The sequence below is a fragment of the Nannospalax galili genome, unplaced genomic scaffold, assembly GCF_000622305.1.
Source record: "Nannospalax galili isolate Female #2095 unplaced genomic scaffold, S.galili_v1.0 scaffold885, whole genome shotgun sequence".
NCBI lineage: Eukaryota > Metazoa > Chordata > Mammalia > Rodentia > Spalacidae > Nannospalax > Nannospalax galili.
The window spans coordinates 593,033-610,926 of NW_008354025.1; the positions used below are offsets into that span (position 1 = coordinate 593,033).

A 17,894-nucleotide genomic window follows, 5' to 3' on the forward strand; every position below is an offset into this window, starting at 1 on the left:
CAGACATTTTGGCTAGGTATAGTAATCTCAGTTGGCATCTGTGGTCATTTAAAACTAGGAATACTTTGGTCCAGGCTCTTCCGGCTTTTATAGGTTGCACTGAAAATTCAGCTGTAATCCTAATGGGTTTTCCTTTCTATATGACTTGTTGTTTCTCTTTTGCAGCTTTCAGAATTGTCTCTTTGTTTTGTACGTGTAGTGTTTTTATTATGATGTGCCATGGAGAGTTTCTTTTCTGGTCCTGTCTGTTTGGTGTTCTATATGCTTCTTGTATTTGTGTGTGCATGTCTTTCTTTAATTTTGGGAAATTTTCTTCTATGAATTTGTTGCGGATCTGGCCCATGCCGTTATCTTGGGATTCTTCTCCTTCCTGTATGCCTATGATTCATAAGTTTTGTCTTTTTATGGTGTCATACAATTTCTGCATATTCTATTCCTGTGATTTCTTAAATTTTTCATAATCTTTGCTTGTGTGGGTTAGTTTGTCCACTTTATCTTCCAGTCTTGATAATCTGTTTTCCATTTTGTTCATCCTATTGGTGAGGCTTTCTCCTGTCGTTCCTAATTGGCTTATGGAGTGTTTCACTTCCTTCTTTATTTCAGCCTGAATATTCTTCATTATTTCTAGCTCTTTTCTGAATTCATTCAGAAGTTTATCCCTATCTTCCTTCAGCTCCACGATTAACTTGTTTGTGAGTTCTTTAAATTCACTGCATTCTTTTATCATATTCATCATTGTTCTTTTGAGTTCCATGTCCTGCATTGTCTCTAGGGGATTCTCATTGTGCTCCTCTAGAGGATTACTGGTATTTGGTGGATATGTTATTTTGGTTTTTCATGCTATTATTTTTTCTCTGTGATTATGACATGTGAATTTCTTTTGTCTGGATGCAGAAGATCAGGAAGAGGGAAGGTCAGCCCCTGCAGTTCCAGAAATAGGCTGGTGGGTGGTGCAGGCCCAGGGAGCAGAGGGAGTTTAGCGTGGGACCAGGCCCAGAAGCAGAGCTCCTGGGGCCCAGAGAAGGCACTGTGTAGGTCTGGATGAAAAGGATCAGGGAGCAGTATTGGTTCCCCAGGTGTCTGGGGCCCCAAGACAAGGAATGGGTCAGGGCCCAAACTTGGAGGAGCGCATGGGGGAGGAGATGGGTGGTTGAATGGAGCTAGAGTATTCAAGCCTAGGAGGGTGCAATGGACTTACCCCAGAGGGGCCTGTGGGAAGGAGCGCAGACTGAGGAGGGTCCTGCAGGCCCAGGGAAGCAGAGGGAGGTGAGGACAGGGCCAGGCCCACAAGCAGAGCTCCTGGGGCCCAGAAAAGGCACTATGTTGGATCAAAAGGATCAAGAAGCCTTACTGGTTCCCCAGGTGTCTCAGGCCCCAAGATAATGAATGGGGCAGGGCCCAAACTCAAAGGAGAGAATGGAGGCAGAGATGGTAGGGTGAAAGAAGCTGAGGGAGTCAAGGCAGGGAGGGCGCAATGGACTTTCCCCAGAGAGAGGCCTGCGGGTAGGAGAGAGTGGCCTCCACGTATTCAGTTTTTAAATAAGATGTTTAAGTCAATAAGAATAATGCTAGTCAGTACAATATTGAAAACTCAATGGGAAAAGTGAATGAGGACTCCAAAGAAGTCACTCCCAGGAGAAATATAATTGGCCGCAAAACATAAAACATCTCAACTTCTTAATAACGGAATGGTCAACAAAAGCAGTATGATCAACGTGAAGTACACTAGGTTTGTTATCTCTGGAGTTAGACAGCTTGGTTTTGAATCTTGCCTTTGGTGCTAACTAGATGTGTGATCTTGGAAATCACTCTTTTGTCCTTTATTCCTCATTTGAAAATTCAGAGATAATTGTGGAGGTCAAGAAGTCATGGATGTAGAGCGTTTTTCATATTTTCTAGCATGTAGCTAAGCTCCAGTGATGTTTTGTTCAGGCTTTCTTGTTCAGTCTACCATAGTTCCCTAAATATTTAGAAATGTCTGAATACTTTTCGTTGTAGGGGTGTTATTACAGTGAGAACCTATATTACTTTCCTATTGGTGGTGCAGTAAATTACCACAAATTTGATAGTTTAAAAACAATGCAAGTCTGTTATGTTATGTCACAGAGGTTGGCAGGCTTCAGTGGGGTACAATCAGGAAGTCAGCAGGGCTGCATTGCTTTCTGAAGGCTCTGGGAGAAAATCTGTTTTCTTGCCTTTCCCAGGTTCTAGAGGCTGAACACATTTTAGATGTATGTCTGTCCTCATCTTACAGCCTGTACCACCCAGTGGAGTCTATCTTGTTACGATCTCTATGGCTCTGAATCTTCTGTCACCTCTATGAAAGGACACTTCTGATTGCATTGGATGCTTCTGGATAATCCAGGGTAAAATCAGCTGATTAGTAAATTAATTCTGTTTTCAGCCTTCATTCTTTTCTGCCATGTAGCATGACATCTTCATAGATTCCAAGGATTACAGTGTGGACATTTCTGAAGCGTCATTACTCTGCATTTTACAGTTCCAGTTATCTAGGAAGAAAATATGAGGGTAGGAGGAACGATCACCATCCAAATCCATGTTGTACCATGAGAGATCAATCTGCCTTCTCTGTTGGTTGGTTTTTCAAACATTATGTCCACTTTAGAAAGGGAAGATACGGGCTGGGTGGGTTGTTGTATGCTTTCAGCACCAGAGACAAAATTGAAAGTAGGTTGGAGCAGCCAGCCTCATTTTCCTTTCATGTTTTCTAGATTCCATCCTTATGTCTCTGCATAGACACAAATCCTCACATTCTGAATCTCTGTGGTACATATGTATATTAAAGAGAGATCATAAATAGTGTGATTATTACTTGAGCTGTTTCTTCTCACAGCCAGTTATGGTTTTTACTATGTGAATGCAAGTTATTAAAAGTTACATGAAGAAACTCTAGGTACATATTATTCATTGAAAATCTTTGTTAGTATAATTTTGGCTATTATGCTCTCAAAGTGTTAGCTTTTTAAAAATATTTTAATTATTTATTTTATGTGTATGAGTGTATTGCTTGCATGTGTGTAAGTTCACCCATGTTGTACGGTGCCTGACATTTTTTTTCCAAAAGTAAAAGAATCTTTAACAAATTGTGACTCAGACAAATGGTTATTTATTTTCTACAAAGTCAATATTTTAAATTTAGAAACCACTTATATTAGGCTTATTAAGTAGAGTGCTCTAGAGCAGGGCTTCGTAAGTGTTCTACCTGCTACCTCTTTTGCCTGAGAAATATTAATGTGACTCTAAGTATATAAAATAAGTTTTCAAGTCAAACATTTATAGATAATAAATCATAATGAAATTAATTTTCATACAATTCTCCATAAATATGTATCTACTTATATATGTTTATTTATTAAAAACTAAAGCACAAAAGCACATTTCATACTGAGATGGATGTACCTATTTTATGTAAAGGACTAAATCTTAACTAAATATCTGATATGGCAGAATGTAGTAGAAAACTTTAATTTTTTTTTTTAGTTGATTGATTTTTTTTTATTTGTAGTGACTGAGATTGCCACTTCACAGAAATACATAGGACAGAATGGCTGTACATTTAGGGCCATTTCAGAAATGCTTGGAAAGTCTGTCCTAATCTAAAGCTCAAATTCATTTAATAAAATTTTTAATGAAATTCATCAGGAACTTAAATAGCCATTTCAAACTCAAACATTCTAACACAATCCATTCCCAAGTTACTCTACTTTAATAGTTACACATTGAAAATGACAGCAGGAAAACATTGGTCTGGGTTTTCTGTACATCTGTTTCTGTAACAGCAGAAAACTGTACAGCAAAAACACTGGAACTCATGCCATACAGTATGAACCAAGGTGCTTTAGGAAGCATTTGTTGCCCTTGTGTGGCATGATAGAAGCATGGTACAAAGTACACATGTTGTTTGTTCAGTACCAAGTCTACTGTAAAGTTCTTTTGGTTTTTCAAGACAGGGTTTCCCTGTAGCCCTAGCTGGCCTGGAACTAGCTATATAGACCAGGCTGGCCTTGATCTTACAAAGATCTGCCTGCCTCTGCCTCAGGAGTACTGGGATTAGTAAGGCGAGTGCCAACATGCCCAGCTTTACAGTAAAGTCTTGAGATGCATCATGATAGAACTCTGCCAGTAATGCCTTAGATTCCTTATGTGTTCAATTTTGAATTATTCTTTGGATGTTGTGTATTCAGAAAACTTTTACTGTTACTTACCAAATTTTTTTGCCATTCCCCACGTTTAGCTGTGGGGTTGTGCCCTAGAGTTTAAGAAGCAGTGCTTTAGAGGAATAGAATCTATAACGTGTATATGTATAAATGTATAATATATATTATGAAAAGGAATTTATTAGCTTGCCTTATACAATCTAATTGTCCAAAAGTGGCTGTCTACATGCTGGAGAAGTGGACAATTGGATACCTGCTTAGTCTAAGAAACTGAATGCCTCAGTAGTCCCAGTTCAATGCTGGAAGCCTGAAAGCTCCCTGGAGAGTTGCTGATAGCCAGTCAATGTTGGAAGGATGAAGATGCTGGGGTCTTATGTCAGTGGAGAATCACATCAGCAGCAGTAGTAATGGACACACCTGTTCAAGAAGGGAAGGCAAGTGTACACATATTGCTTTCCTTGGCTCTCTTTCCATCTGGGTTGCCCACTTTGAGGGTGGATCTTACCCCCCTTTTTTTAATCATTTCTGGAAATGTTCTCACAGACTTGCCTGTAGTTGTGCCTCCTAGTTGATTTTTAAAAATATTGTATTTATTATTTTTATGTTATGTGTATGAGTGTATTGACATGTGTGTAAGTGCACCCATATTAAGCAATGCTCGCAGAGGTCAGAAGAGGGTATTGGATTCCCCCAGAATTGTAATTACTGACAGATGTTAGCTGCCATGTGCTTGGAATTGAACCTGGGTCCTCTGCAAGAGCAACCGGTGCTCTCAACGACTGAGCCATCTCTCCAGCTTCTTCCTAGTTGATTTTAAATCACATCATGTTGATAATGAATATCAACCATCACAACAGCATCATCCTTGATCTTTCCCTTTCTCCCCCAAGAATAATATAGAACTGTCTTGTGTTGTGTTGTTTAATATGATAGCCTCCATCTGTGTTAGGCTATCATTTGAAATGTGGCCAATCCTGGAGCTTATAGAGAGGGCTTCTTCCAGTGGCCAATTTCCCCAACCTCGTGAAAGCCCTAGAAATAGCGGACACACTCATGTTGTTGTAAATGGATTTTCTCCATCAATTCATGAAAAGTAAAGTGAAAATCAATATATGTAGTAGCTGTGCCTTAAATCTTATTTGCACTCTCTCTCTCTCTCTCTCTCTCTCTCTCTCTATATATATATATATATATCCAAGGAAGTACAGTACATGAAATTAGGAAAGGGGTAGTTGGCAGGGGATTGCAGATGGGGGAAGGGACTAAGTTTGATCAAAATATATGAAATTTGCAAAAATTCAATAAAATTAATATGTAAAAGTCAAGAGAAGAAAATACTGTAATGAATGCCCTGGCCACTTAAAGGTTCAGTAGACAGACTATTTCATGTGAATGTGGTTTGTTAACATTAGTGCATGTAGTATAACCAAGGAAATTAAATCTTTGGCAATTGGGTACCTCTTTGTCTGAAAGCATTCATTTTGGACAAGAATGCTGTATAGTGAAATTAGGCCCTTCTGTTATGCACGCTGTGACCTTCTCTTCCCACGCTGGCCTTATGATAACTGACCAAACCAACAAATGTGTTTGAGTTTCCTTGCAGAGTTTGTGATGTCTTGGAGGGGCTTACTTACAAAGCCCACCCGTGGGTTCTTCTCCCTATGTCTCGTCTGAGCTTTCCAGATCTGTGACCGACAGCCTGTGCTGGCCCCCTCGCTACTTCCGAATCTCTCCTTAAGCCCTCTTCCTCAGGCAGTTAAAGCTGACTGATTGGGTGGGAGGGATGCTTGTCTCCCTTCCTTTCTACAGAGTCTCTTAGGGTTCAGACATCCAGCTGTTGCTAGTTCTTTTGGAGGACATGGCTGTCCAACAAATGCTCACACAAAGAGTATAAAATATCGACAGGTAGGCATTGGAAATGATATTTGAGTCTGTCTTAGACAAGACCAAGAGTCTGCTTTATTTAACAACATGTATGTAATAAGCATCTTAAACTTTTTAAAGACATCTCTTAAAAGATACTTAGAAACTTACATGGTTTACGAAACAAGCTCAAGTTAATCATGGTTTTAACGTTAGCACCTCTCCTTAAATGCAAGTATTTTGTTTGGGCAAAAGGAGGAATATAGCACAACAATTTGGAATGAAGAGGAATATTATCTCAAAGCTTGAGTTTTCAAAAATCAGAGTTTCTTTTTGAAGGTTTTTATTGGAGAATTTGGGTCTGGCTTATTTGTAGTGTTCAAATGTGTATGAACTATGGATTTGTGAATATGTGATTTCAGGTGCACCTGAATTTAAAATACAGGCACATCTATTCTAAACTCCTTATTTATAAAACTATGGGTCTAAGACAGGCATGGTGCCACACCTTTAACCCCAGCACTTGAGAGGCAGAGGCATTAACCACTGCTTACTGCAATATGAAGCTTCTCTAAGGGCAGAAGCAGTACAAATCTATGGATATAATGTGACTATTCAGAAGGCGGTTTGACAACATGACCATTTAGAAAAACAACATTAATAGATTCCCTCCCAGGGCCTATAACTTCCCTTGCCATGGGTTTTGACCATATTTATAGTACCATGCATGAACCCTTCAGTGTAGAAGGCCTACAAATTCAGTCAAAAGAGTGGTTGGCAACCCCCACAAACAGTCTTGCCACCATTGATTACATCAGTGAGCACATCTTGTCTGACATGCCAGTATTGCAGCATGCAGGGGCCAGTGCAGGGTAAGACCATTGATGCCTTTTCTCCCCCAGCAGCCTGCATAGCATCTTCCTGCACAGTGAACGTTAGCCATCAGGGAGAGTGTTTTCTGATCAGTTCAAGCATGATTTCTCTGTGTCCTACAACTAAAGTGTATGGTGTTTTCAGCAAAAAGGGTCTTACCATCTAGTTATGGTGGGCAACCAAGAGCAATAACAATAGCCTGTACTGTTTTGGGTGCCTCTTGGACCTTTCTAACCACTAACTTCTAGAGAGGTAATGGGTGGTAACTTGTGTCTGGCACTGAAAGTTTCATTTAATAATCCATGTCTTCTGGGAGCAGCATCATTCACTAATGTGGGATACCTCTGTTCGAAGGAATTGGGAATTAAAAGCCATGGAGGCTAGTACAGGGTACTGGATCACCTAGAACTGGAGTTGCAGATGGTTGTGAGTCACCATGTGGGAGCTGGGAATTTAATGCAGGTCCTCTGCAAGAACACAAGTGTTCTTAACCATTAACTTATTTCTGCAGCTCATAAATCTTCCTATAGTTTTTTATTTATTTATATGGAAGCATTATGTTCTAGCACTACCCTGCTAGAACATAATACTTCCATATAAATAAAGTATTTAGTTGCTGTGTATGTGACCTGTTTTTGTTTGCTTTTGTTTTTGTTTTTTGTTTTTTTTGAGACCCGGTCTCACACCATAGCCCATCCTGGTCTGAAACTCACTATATAACTGAGGCTGGTCTTGTACTTATAACAATCTTCTTGTCCCAGCCTCCTGAACACTAATATCACAGGCCTATACCACCTTGATTAGCTTCCTATGAGCTTTGTTGGTACTGGTTCATTTTATTCTCACAACAATATCATAAAGTAGTATTATTATTGTCATCTCCATTTTACAAGTGAAGAACTGAACTTCAGAGGGACTTAGTAATGCTTTTCTAGGGCTGCTCCTAGCAAGTGGCAGGACCGGGTTTTGAATTCTGATAAGTCTCGTTGAGGGCTGTGCTTTTAATGATTATGCATATTTTTAGCTTTTGGAAACTCTTGTATGGATGTCAGGAAGTTAAAACTCATGGTCTCCAAGCCAGGAGTTACTGTTCCTTCTCTGTCCTCCATTCCCTCTTTACAGAAAATTTCATCCTGATTTTCCTCCTGTCTCATATCTGAATGCTCTTTTCCTTTTAGGCAAGACTGAAGTAAGACATCGTAGACAATTGCTTTGGTTCATCTACTTTCCTCCACTTGATCCCAGTGTCTTACTGAGTCTTCTTTTACTAAATGCTTGAATCAGCACATTCTCCCCATTTCCATTATCTCACTGTAGTTTAAGTCTCTTGTGATTTCTGATTTGAAAATATTCTTGGTTCTTTTCTTGGGGATGGGGTCCTTGTGTGTGTTCTGTGGTACCTGAATTATCTTAGTGCTTTTAAATTATTATTTCATGTGTCTGTTAATCTCCATTAGACTGTGTTCTTTATTTGTGTGTGTGTGTGTGTGTGTGTGTGTGTGTGTGTGTGGTGGAGTCAGGAGAGGATTTCACCAAATGGCCACATTTGGCTTGGAAGTCCGTAGATAGGCCAGGTTGGTCTCAAACTCACACAGATACACCTGCCTCTGCCTACACAGTGCTGGAATTAAAGGAGTGTGCCACCATGCCCAGCTAGACTATATTCTTATAGAAAAACACCTTAAGTCATGATTTTTTTGTTCTTTTATCTTAATATGTGACCTATGGTTAATGCACTGTAAATATTTTGTCAATAGGAGTTTGTCATTGCCCAGCATGTTTGATAGTTTCAATATCAGCATGAACATGCGATAAAGTCAATTCTTGTTTTGATTTTAGAAAGGCGTCTTTTAATGCTTTATTTTTTCAAAGGTTAAAAATAATTTCTTTAATCGCAGTGATCAAGTATAGAATGGGGTCTCTTATATAGTTCATGTTATCTCCAGAATATATCATATAGCAAAATCAATCATGACTGCATATTTGCTAGGATCTTTTTATGGCTTACAATTGTCTAAATCTTCAATTTATTTGTAGATGTGAAATATTGGTTACATTGTGTTGGTAGCCATAGAACAGTGAGAGTGTTTACATTCTTCCCATAGTGCAAAAATGTTAACTCACGTAAATCTCTGCCATGTCAGGTCAGTATGTTAAAAGGGTGAAGGGAGGTGTCAAATCTTTATTCTTTAGTAGAATAAACAATATCTGAATGTTAATACTTAATAATAGGGAATCATAGGAAAATTTTAGACCTATACTAATGCATAGCAGTGAACAACACCCACTAATAATTTCCAAAATTTGTTACACTCCCTGTTAAACTGTCCTGTATTAAATAACTGAAGTTGTTCTGAGGGTATGTGTGAAAGATTGCATTCATTTCCTGTAAGACCACAATTTTCATACACTACATGCTGCCTGCTGTGGGACTGTCTGCCTCTTGCTTTGTTTTTCTTTTTAAATCATGGCTCTGCTTAACTCTTAACTGTACGCTTGTGCTTTATTTGCAGCATCTGGCGAGGCCCCAATGTGAACTGCACAGACAGTTCGGGTTACACTGCTCTACATCACGCAGCCTTAAATGGACATAAGTAAGTGCCACTGATTTGGACTGGAATCCTTATGTATTCAGTTACATGTGGTGAGGTTAATTATATCTGATGATACCTTTCTCATTTTATCACAAGTCTTCTGGTTTTAGGTAATTTAGAGAGGCACCAGATGGCAACACTGCCAAGTTGCATTCAGTAGGAATATCATTGAGAATGATTGTATTCAGAGAGTAAATTTAGAGCAATGCTCTGAAATAGTAAAAAATCTCACACAGGAGTGATGAAGTGAAAGGACCTTGTTAATCCTGTGTAGCTTTGGGGGGCACAAATGGTTAAAGTCACTTGGCAACTCCTTCTTTCCTGTTTTGATATTTGCCTATATCCACTCAACACAGAAATGTTATTCGTTAGGAGTGAACTCTTACTAGAGTCTTGTCGTTCTAAGTTGTAGGTACTTGGTTAATATTTTCTATATCTTTCACAATCACTTTTCTCAACTCTAAGCTTTTTGAGCTTCTGGAATTATGTTTTAAGCCATGGGATACTTTATATTATGATGCATGAGAGAACATACAACCACCACCACCACTTTATATCAGTGTTTTGATGTTCTGTCTTTTGCGATCAGAAGGAAAATGTCCCTTTTTCTATATCTCCCTATTTGCTGTTCCTTTGCAGGAATGATGTAAGTTCGTTTTCCTCTCTCTGGATCGTTTTATTTCACCTTAGTGTTTTGGATATGGTAATCAAATCATGATTTGATAGATATATCCCAGGTAGGAGAATCAGCAGTTCAAGATCAACACTGCATAGTGAGTTCAAGGGTAGCCTGAGCTACATGAGATACATGAGAATCTATAGCAAAAAAGAGGGACATATATGTATCTATAGATACATTTTCCTCATGTATCACTTATTTTAATTTGATGAACACAGACCTTATACTTCTGTGGCTTCATGGCCTTAAAGCTCTCACTGTAAGAAATTTACAACTTTTGTCATTATTTATCACCATAACAATTTTTGCCTCTTAAAACTTATTGTGTAAGTCTAACATTATCAGTATTTTTAAAGAATCATCTGAATTGCATAAAATATTATAAACAATGTTTTGTTATTTGGATTATTCATATTAGATTTCCAAATTACATCTCTTTTCCTCCTGTTCTTTTTCATATTATATCTTATGATATCTAGCTTAGAATGTTAGTTTTGACAGATGTTTTTATCTTTAATTGTATTTCTACAGAGTAGAAAATATTCTCTTCATGTATTTCACTCTATTTTTTTTTTGAAAACAGGATCTTGCCTATATATAGCCCTGTCTTACCTCAAACTTCTGATCTCTCTGTCTCTGCCTCCTGAATACTGGGATTACAGGTCTGAGTCATTATGCTCAGCCCACACACACTTCTCCTTTAAAGGAGTATTACTTATTCTTATTTGTGATATATATATATATACACACACATATCTTATACATATATATTTTATATACATGATGATATCAGGGTCTGACACAAATTACATCATCTTAAGGCATAAATACTGATGCTTCTTTTTCATCTTAATTTTGAGTTTGGGCTCCTGATGAGGATAAACTCTATCAAGTCTAACAGATGCATATTTTGGGCCTGACCATTTGAATTACACTAATTTCTTATTTTCTCACACTGCACACTATAAGCATTTCTCAAGTAATATCTGAAAGAATTAGGATTCACAGCCCTTTCCAAGGTTCAGTGAAGTGTTTGGTAAACATTGATTTACAAAGATGATTGCCTTTAGGATTCTGACCACTGAGATGTCCAATGAGCCAAGGAAAACATAACTTTTCATTCCTTTTAGCAATTTGTAAAGTGAAGATAATTTAAGGGCATTAAATAGTAATCATGAAGATTGTCATAAAGAGAATAGGGATTCAGCAAGATGTTTTTAAAGATCCCATTTATTGCAGATATTCTGTATTTATCTGAAGTTCTCATTTTACTTTCAAAGTTTTTCTCCATATCATCCTATTATGCATGCTTTGGAAAAAGCAGGAAAAGTGTATAATCTTTGCACTCTCTATTCATAATAGTTTTAGGCTTCAGTTCAGCATAAATCAAATACATTGTCTGGGTAGTCTTTGTGATTACTTCCAATTACATTTTATTATATATATGTTATGCATTGCTTATTTCTCAGTTATGTATTGTGTTATAATTCTGAAATTTGGATTATAATGTGTGTTTCTTGATTTTCATATATTTAAATTATCTTGTAGACTTCTGTAATTAGCCATCGTTTATCCTGCTCAATTCCACTCATTGCATAGATGGACAAAGCAGGCCATTCCAGAAAGTGACACAGTGGCTGCTTCTATTGTAAGGTGGGATTGCACCTAGAACCTAGACATCCTGGTTACTAGTCTATGCTTTTATTAATTCTCTCTGTGGTTCCCCCCCCCGCCCTTATATTTAAACTCTTTATGGCTTTTCTGTGCCACATTATATGTCTCTGAGTTATCTACCATTATCATCAATTAGTACATTCTCATAGAATCCTGAGTTGATATTGCCTTAAGAAAGTTTTTAAAATTACTTTTATTTATATGTTTGTGTATGAGTATAATGCCTGCATTTGTGTAAGTGCATCGGTGTCATGCAATGCCCAAGGAAGTTAGAATGGGGCATTGGATCCCCTGGAACTGGAGTTACTGACTGTTGTTAGCCACCATGTAGATGCTGGAAATTGAATTTGGGTCCTCTGCGAAAACAGCCAGTGCTTTAAGCGGCTGAGCCGTCTCTCCAGGCCCAAGAATGTTATTTTAAAGAGTGAAAACTATCATCAGAGCCAGAAAGGGCTGCTATTTCTTTGATTTGTTTTCTGTTCTCACTTAGCTGAAGGCATTAACAATTGGTTGTGTTCTATTTTTCTCTGGTAAACCATAGCAGACAACGTAAAAAGTATTCTGTGTTTGTTACTGTTGTGGATTTTAGATTGTTTCTATAAACACTTCTTGGCTAAAGTTCATGGACTCCTAGAGCGGGAAGGAATGTCAAGAGTCCAGGAGTTGATTCTTCTGCTTTGAGTGTAGGTTTTATTCCCACCCCAATATATAATCCTAAAGCCTTCATACTGCGAATGAAGTCCATTTCCTCCTATTTTGCACATTTTAATGGGAGCCCTTATTTATCAACACTACTTAATCCACAAGTGGTGTAGCATTTTGTACCTGAAAGGCATTATTTCATATTGAACAATTCATCTCCAGTTAGCTGGGCTGGGCACAATAGAAAATGTACTCTATTGGTGATTTCCTGGGTCATTTGCAATTACAGATTAGACAGTTATTACCTTCAAATGACAGAAAAATCATGGTGAGTAGAACAAAATTTACTAGGAATGATTATAAATATATTACTCTATAAATCTGAATCCCTTAGAATAGCAAATATCTGGTCTTTTCTCCCTCTCGTCTCCTGTCCCTTCCCCTCCATTTCCCTCCCCTTCCCTCCCCTGTCCTCTCCTCCCCTTCTGTAGCCCTCCCTTTCCTCCCCTTCCTGCCCCCTCCCTTCCCTTCCCTTTCCCTCCTGCCTCTTCTGCTTTCTCTCTTACTTCTATTCCTTTCCTCCTTGAGTTTCCTTTTCTCCCGTGTTCTGTTTCCTTCTTTTATTTAATTAATCAGTTAATTAACTAATGTTTGGGATGAAAATCGGCCTCACAAATGCTAGGCAAGCTCTCTACCACAGAGCTACATTTACATTACAGCTCCCTCCCTCCCTCCCTCCCTCCCTCCCGGAAGGAAGACCACAAACTCCATCTAGTTATTCATGAACCAAAGTAAAATAATGAGATTGGGAATAAAGAAATATTCCTTCTCCCCCCACCCCACCAGCATCCAGTTATGGGGAATATGCATTAATATCACGTTTGGTTTTTCCTCTCTTTCACTCCCTCCCTCCCTCCCTCCCTCCTTCCCTTCCTCCCTCCCTCCCTCCTTCCCTTCCTCCCATCTTTCCTTCTTTTTGGGAAGGGTGTGTTGTGATAACTGGGTATTGGTATGTACAGGCTGACTTTGAAAGACTCCTTATCCTCCTATCTCAGCCTCCCAGGAGCTGGGATTACATGCTTAACTCTTTTTTCAAATAATTTTATCTTTCTCAAGATTTTTATTAAACTCAAGTATTTATATTTTATTTCATTTTCTTTCTCTAGGAAATTATGCCTTACTTTTCTTACGTCTTACTTATCAAACTATATCGGCTGTGTTGTGATTCAAATAGTTCTTTCTTTGAGATATGTATACTATTTGATATATGTGGAGTTAAAATGTTTTGTGTTCTTCTTACCTTTTAGTATCTAGAACTCCTAGACTCTGTTATCTGTACTCTAAATTGTATGTTCTATTGAAGCTAGGTTCCAGAATGTAAGCTATTCGTATTTTGATTTTCTTTTTCTTTCTGCTTTTAAAGATGCAGTACCTCTTCTAAAAATTCTATAATCTGGTATCAAAGTTGTTGGAATAACAAGAAACATCTTTGTTTTGATTGCTTTTTTCCCCCTTGGATAAAGATATTAGCTAGTTAAAATTTGCCTTAATCCACTCTATACTCCAGAGCTCTGTGAGAGTGAATCCAGCATGTAAAGAAGCTTCAGTCAGAATGGACCATATTGCCCTGAACTGCTTTGACCACGTCCAACATACCTGCAACTTCATGTGTTTTACAGAGAAACAAATAGCTTCAAGGAAATTTTAATTAAAGAAATCAAAGGAGTTATATGGAATTTGAGAGTTGCATTGGTTTGTTAATTCTGCAGCCATGTGAGGCAGTTATTTTGAACTATTTTGAGACCTACCAACAAGCAAGGGAGAATCTTGTAGGGGCAAAGAGATTTGAATGTTGATCCTCCCAATTACTTTGATTTTGCTTTGAATTTCTTCTGAACATCTTCAAAGACAGAATAATAATAATAAAAATAATCAGAAATGTATTTATACCTGTCAGAACATGAATACAAATTAGAGTAGCAAAAATCAATACTTTCAAATTCTGTATTTTTCTCTGAATTTACATATATTACCTTTAAGCTGAAAATAATGAAATTATTTAAATTGGATTACTTTTAAGTTTAATTTGATATTTTGCTTCTGGCAATAGAATTATTTTTCTGTGATCCCATCTACCACATTTACATTTAGATTTTAAAACTTTTTTTTATGGGAGGGCCAGCATTGAATGCAGGTTTTATACATGCTAATCCTGTACTCTGTCACTGAGCTACACCATTAATCCTAGATCATTTCTTAGTTGTCAGTTGCTGGATGTAAGAAGATTATTGCTTTACATTTAAAATACAGGAATTATTTTTGCTTCTTGTTATTCTAAAGACATCAATTATATAACTTAGTATTTTATATTATCAATATGACAATATTCTATATAAAGAAGCAAAGCACAGTCAACATCTTGATCTGTTGGTATGTCTGAATGAAATATAGTATTAAACCTAAATGAATAGGAAAAGTAATAATACCGAGTTAGTATTCTGTTACTCTTCAAATTTAGATATTATAGAAAGTGGTCAAAATTTAATTTGCTCTTAATGAACCCATATGAAAAGGCCTATGTAATTTACAATATATAATGCATCTAGATATAACATAAAAAGGTTAATGACAGCTTATTCGTGCTTTATTGTATTTACAATTCAGTAAAACTGACAAGCACTTATTTGATTAGAAGTTAACTTTATATTTCATAAATGTGTTTCACACTGACTCTAAACTCAGCTGACTCATTAGTTGATGTATCTGAATAAGGTATAAAAATCAATTTAAATAAAAAGTTTAAATACAGTTAAATTTAAAATAAACAAATTTATTGGACAATATGTATTTAATCCCAGGTATTTTGGGAAGTTGAGACAGGAGAGTCACAAATTGATAACCAGCTTGGAAACTTAGTAGGCCCCTGTCTCAGAATGAAGTAAAAAAGGTTCAGGGATGTTAGCCAGTGGTAAAGCATTTGCCTAAAGCATGTGTTCAAGGCTCTGGGCTCAATATCTCAGTACCATAGACAAACAAAAAAATTTAATAAAATAAATACATTTAAAATGTATTGCATAAATACATTGGGCTGGCAAGATATCTCAGCTGGTTAAAGAAGTTTGCTACCAACCTTGGTAACCTGAGTTTGATCCTTAGTACCCAGGTGGTAGAAAGAGAGGCCCCACTCCTGCAAGTTCTCCTCTGATGTCTGCACTGGTGCACCTCCACCCAAATACAATAAATAAATGTAACAAATCAAAAAGATAGTTTTTAGGTAGGATCTTAATGTTTAGCAAAGGTGATCATGGATATACAGATTATTTGTCTCTGGTTTAGGTATTAGGTGTTTATAATATTATGTATACAATACAAATGTTTAGAATAAGTCAGTGTTTAATATAAGCATTCTTCACCATATCACAAATCTTCTCGACAAATAATGAATACTCTTAGAAAATGTCAAGAGAATTTGCACTGAAAACAAATTCTGAATGTTTTGCTGAAAGTAAAAGGAAGCAAAATGGCTGATACCACCAGTCGTCCCTTTTTATTAACCCCTTGAAAGGTATTTTAGCCTGTGTTGTCTTGCTGTAAATGAAGTACCAGAGGCTGGGTGACTTTATGAAGACAAGAAAAATATATACTGTTTGCTATATCATATTCATAATGTTTCATATGAAGCGACAAAACAATTAATATCTTAATTTGTTGGTAGCTCTCAATAAGCTATAAGACTCAACCTAATAAACATAAACGTAGTAATTCTGCATTCATCTTCTATCAGTCTTCGAATTCAGATGGTATCGGAAGTAGCTGAACTGTAATTTGGGTTAGAGCTGAAGTCCTGCATCTGATGATGCTCTTCTTGCTGGCAGTCCCAAGGTGATGCAAAGTACCACATGGGGAGAGACAAGAAGTGGACATGTGTGTTTGTGTCTCTCTTCTTGTCTCCCTCTTCTTTTAAAAATTTTTTTCGATTTGAGAATTTCCTGCAATGTATTTTGATCACATTCAGACCCCTCCCCATCTCCACCTTCCACCTTCCAATTATTCCTCCCCACAGCTTTATGTCCTCTATCATTTTTTTGCTTTGAAGTACTTTTTTATCATTTTTTTTATTTTTAATAACTACATAATTAGAAGAAGCATTTCACTACAGCTTTAACATATTCAGTAACACACTCAAGAGTACATCTCTTTTGCAACTGGGTGCAAGTTTCTAGGTTCAAAGTTGAATTAATACAGTTATATATTATTAAACTCAGTATAAACCCTGTAAGACATAAAATTGAATGAGTATTTACCCTTTAAAGAAGATCTCCATTTCATTTTAAAATATGCTGTTTCCTACAGTTTTAATGCTACTAACACTTAGATGTTTGCACATATGTCTTTAATCTTTATGTATGCCAAGATTACTAGTCACAGTCAGTTACACTCAGATCCTTAGTACCCGAGTATGGATATAAAGTCATCAGGTAGATTTCACTGGTAATGTTTATCACCTCTACTATGTTTATCATCTTTACTAATTAGCATGCCATAAATTTCCATGTTTTCTCCTCAAATATAATGCATTTTTAAAAATTTGTTGATTTGTGTGTGTGTGTGTGTGTGTGTGTGTGTGTGTGTTTGTATCTCACAGAACATCCCAAACCATCTCATTCAACTATACAGCCACTTCCCAGATGGCAACATCCCATAGCCTCCCTCCTGCCACTAGAGCCATTATACCCTGATATCCCTGTTACTGTCTGCTGTGTTGTCGACACCCCCAGCCCTTCTGCACTACTTGCCCTTCTGGTGGATCTAGTAAGCCTATCTAGAGGTCTTTGTTTTAGAAGGGTCAGCTATTCCTCATCTAGCAGTAATCAGTTGTCGATATTCCTTTAGATAAGATTGGGGTCTGCTGTTCATTTTCCCAGTTCTATGCTGGGTGTGTCCAAATACTCAACTCCTTTTGATACAAAGTACCACCACAAAGCAGCCGCTATCTGTAAAAAGGAAGGGAAGGATGTCATAAAACCCAAATTATGATTATAAGGGCTTCTCCTTAGTGTTAATAAATACAAAATACAATGCACAAAATGTACAAGGCACAGACTCATCCTCTAGTTAAATAGGTTTCAGGGGCGGGGGGAGGGGGGGGGAGCACAAACCCAAAGGTTTCTCAGAGCTACACAGTGTCAAACTGCTGAACACAGAGCTGTAAGCACAACCACACAGCTCCTTTCTTTTATCAGTTCCACCTATGTGAGGATAAGTAAAAGATCCTGCTCAGTGATGGTTGACTTCGCTTGGAAGCATGATTCCTCTGTGTTGACCCTCCTCTTTGTAGACTGGACACTGGTTCAAGTCCATCTGGTGGGGTCTCCTTGGCCTCCTTGATCA

At 37.5% G+C, this 17,894-nt stretch overlaps 1 protein-coding gene across 1 annotated transcript in view; it reads left to right on the forward strand.

The window, feature by feature from the left end:
* The window catches only part of LOC103748507 (ankyrin repeat and sterile alpha motif domain-containing protein 1B), a gene marked incomplete at its 3' end in the record, with an annotated part of 501,190 nt that overhangs the window by 142,304 nt on the left and 340,992 nt on the right, over nucleotides 1-17,894 (forward strand). Inside the window, exon 2 of the mRNA XM_008851154.1 lies at nucleotides 9,428-9,508. Within this exon, the coding sequence (XP_008849376.1) occupies nucleotides 9,428-9,508 (81 nt within the window). The remainder of the gene's footprint in view (nucleotides 1-9,427; nucleotides 9,509-17,894) is intronic.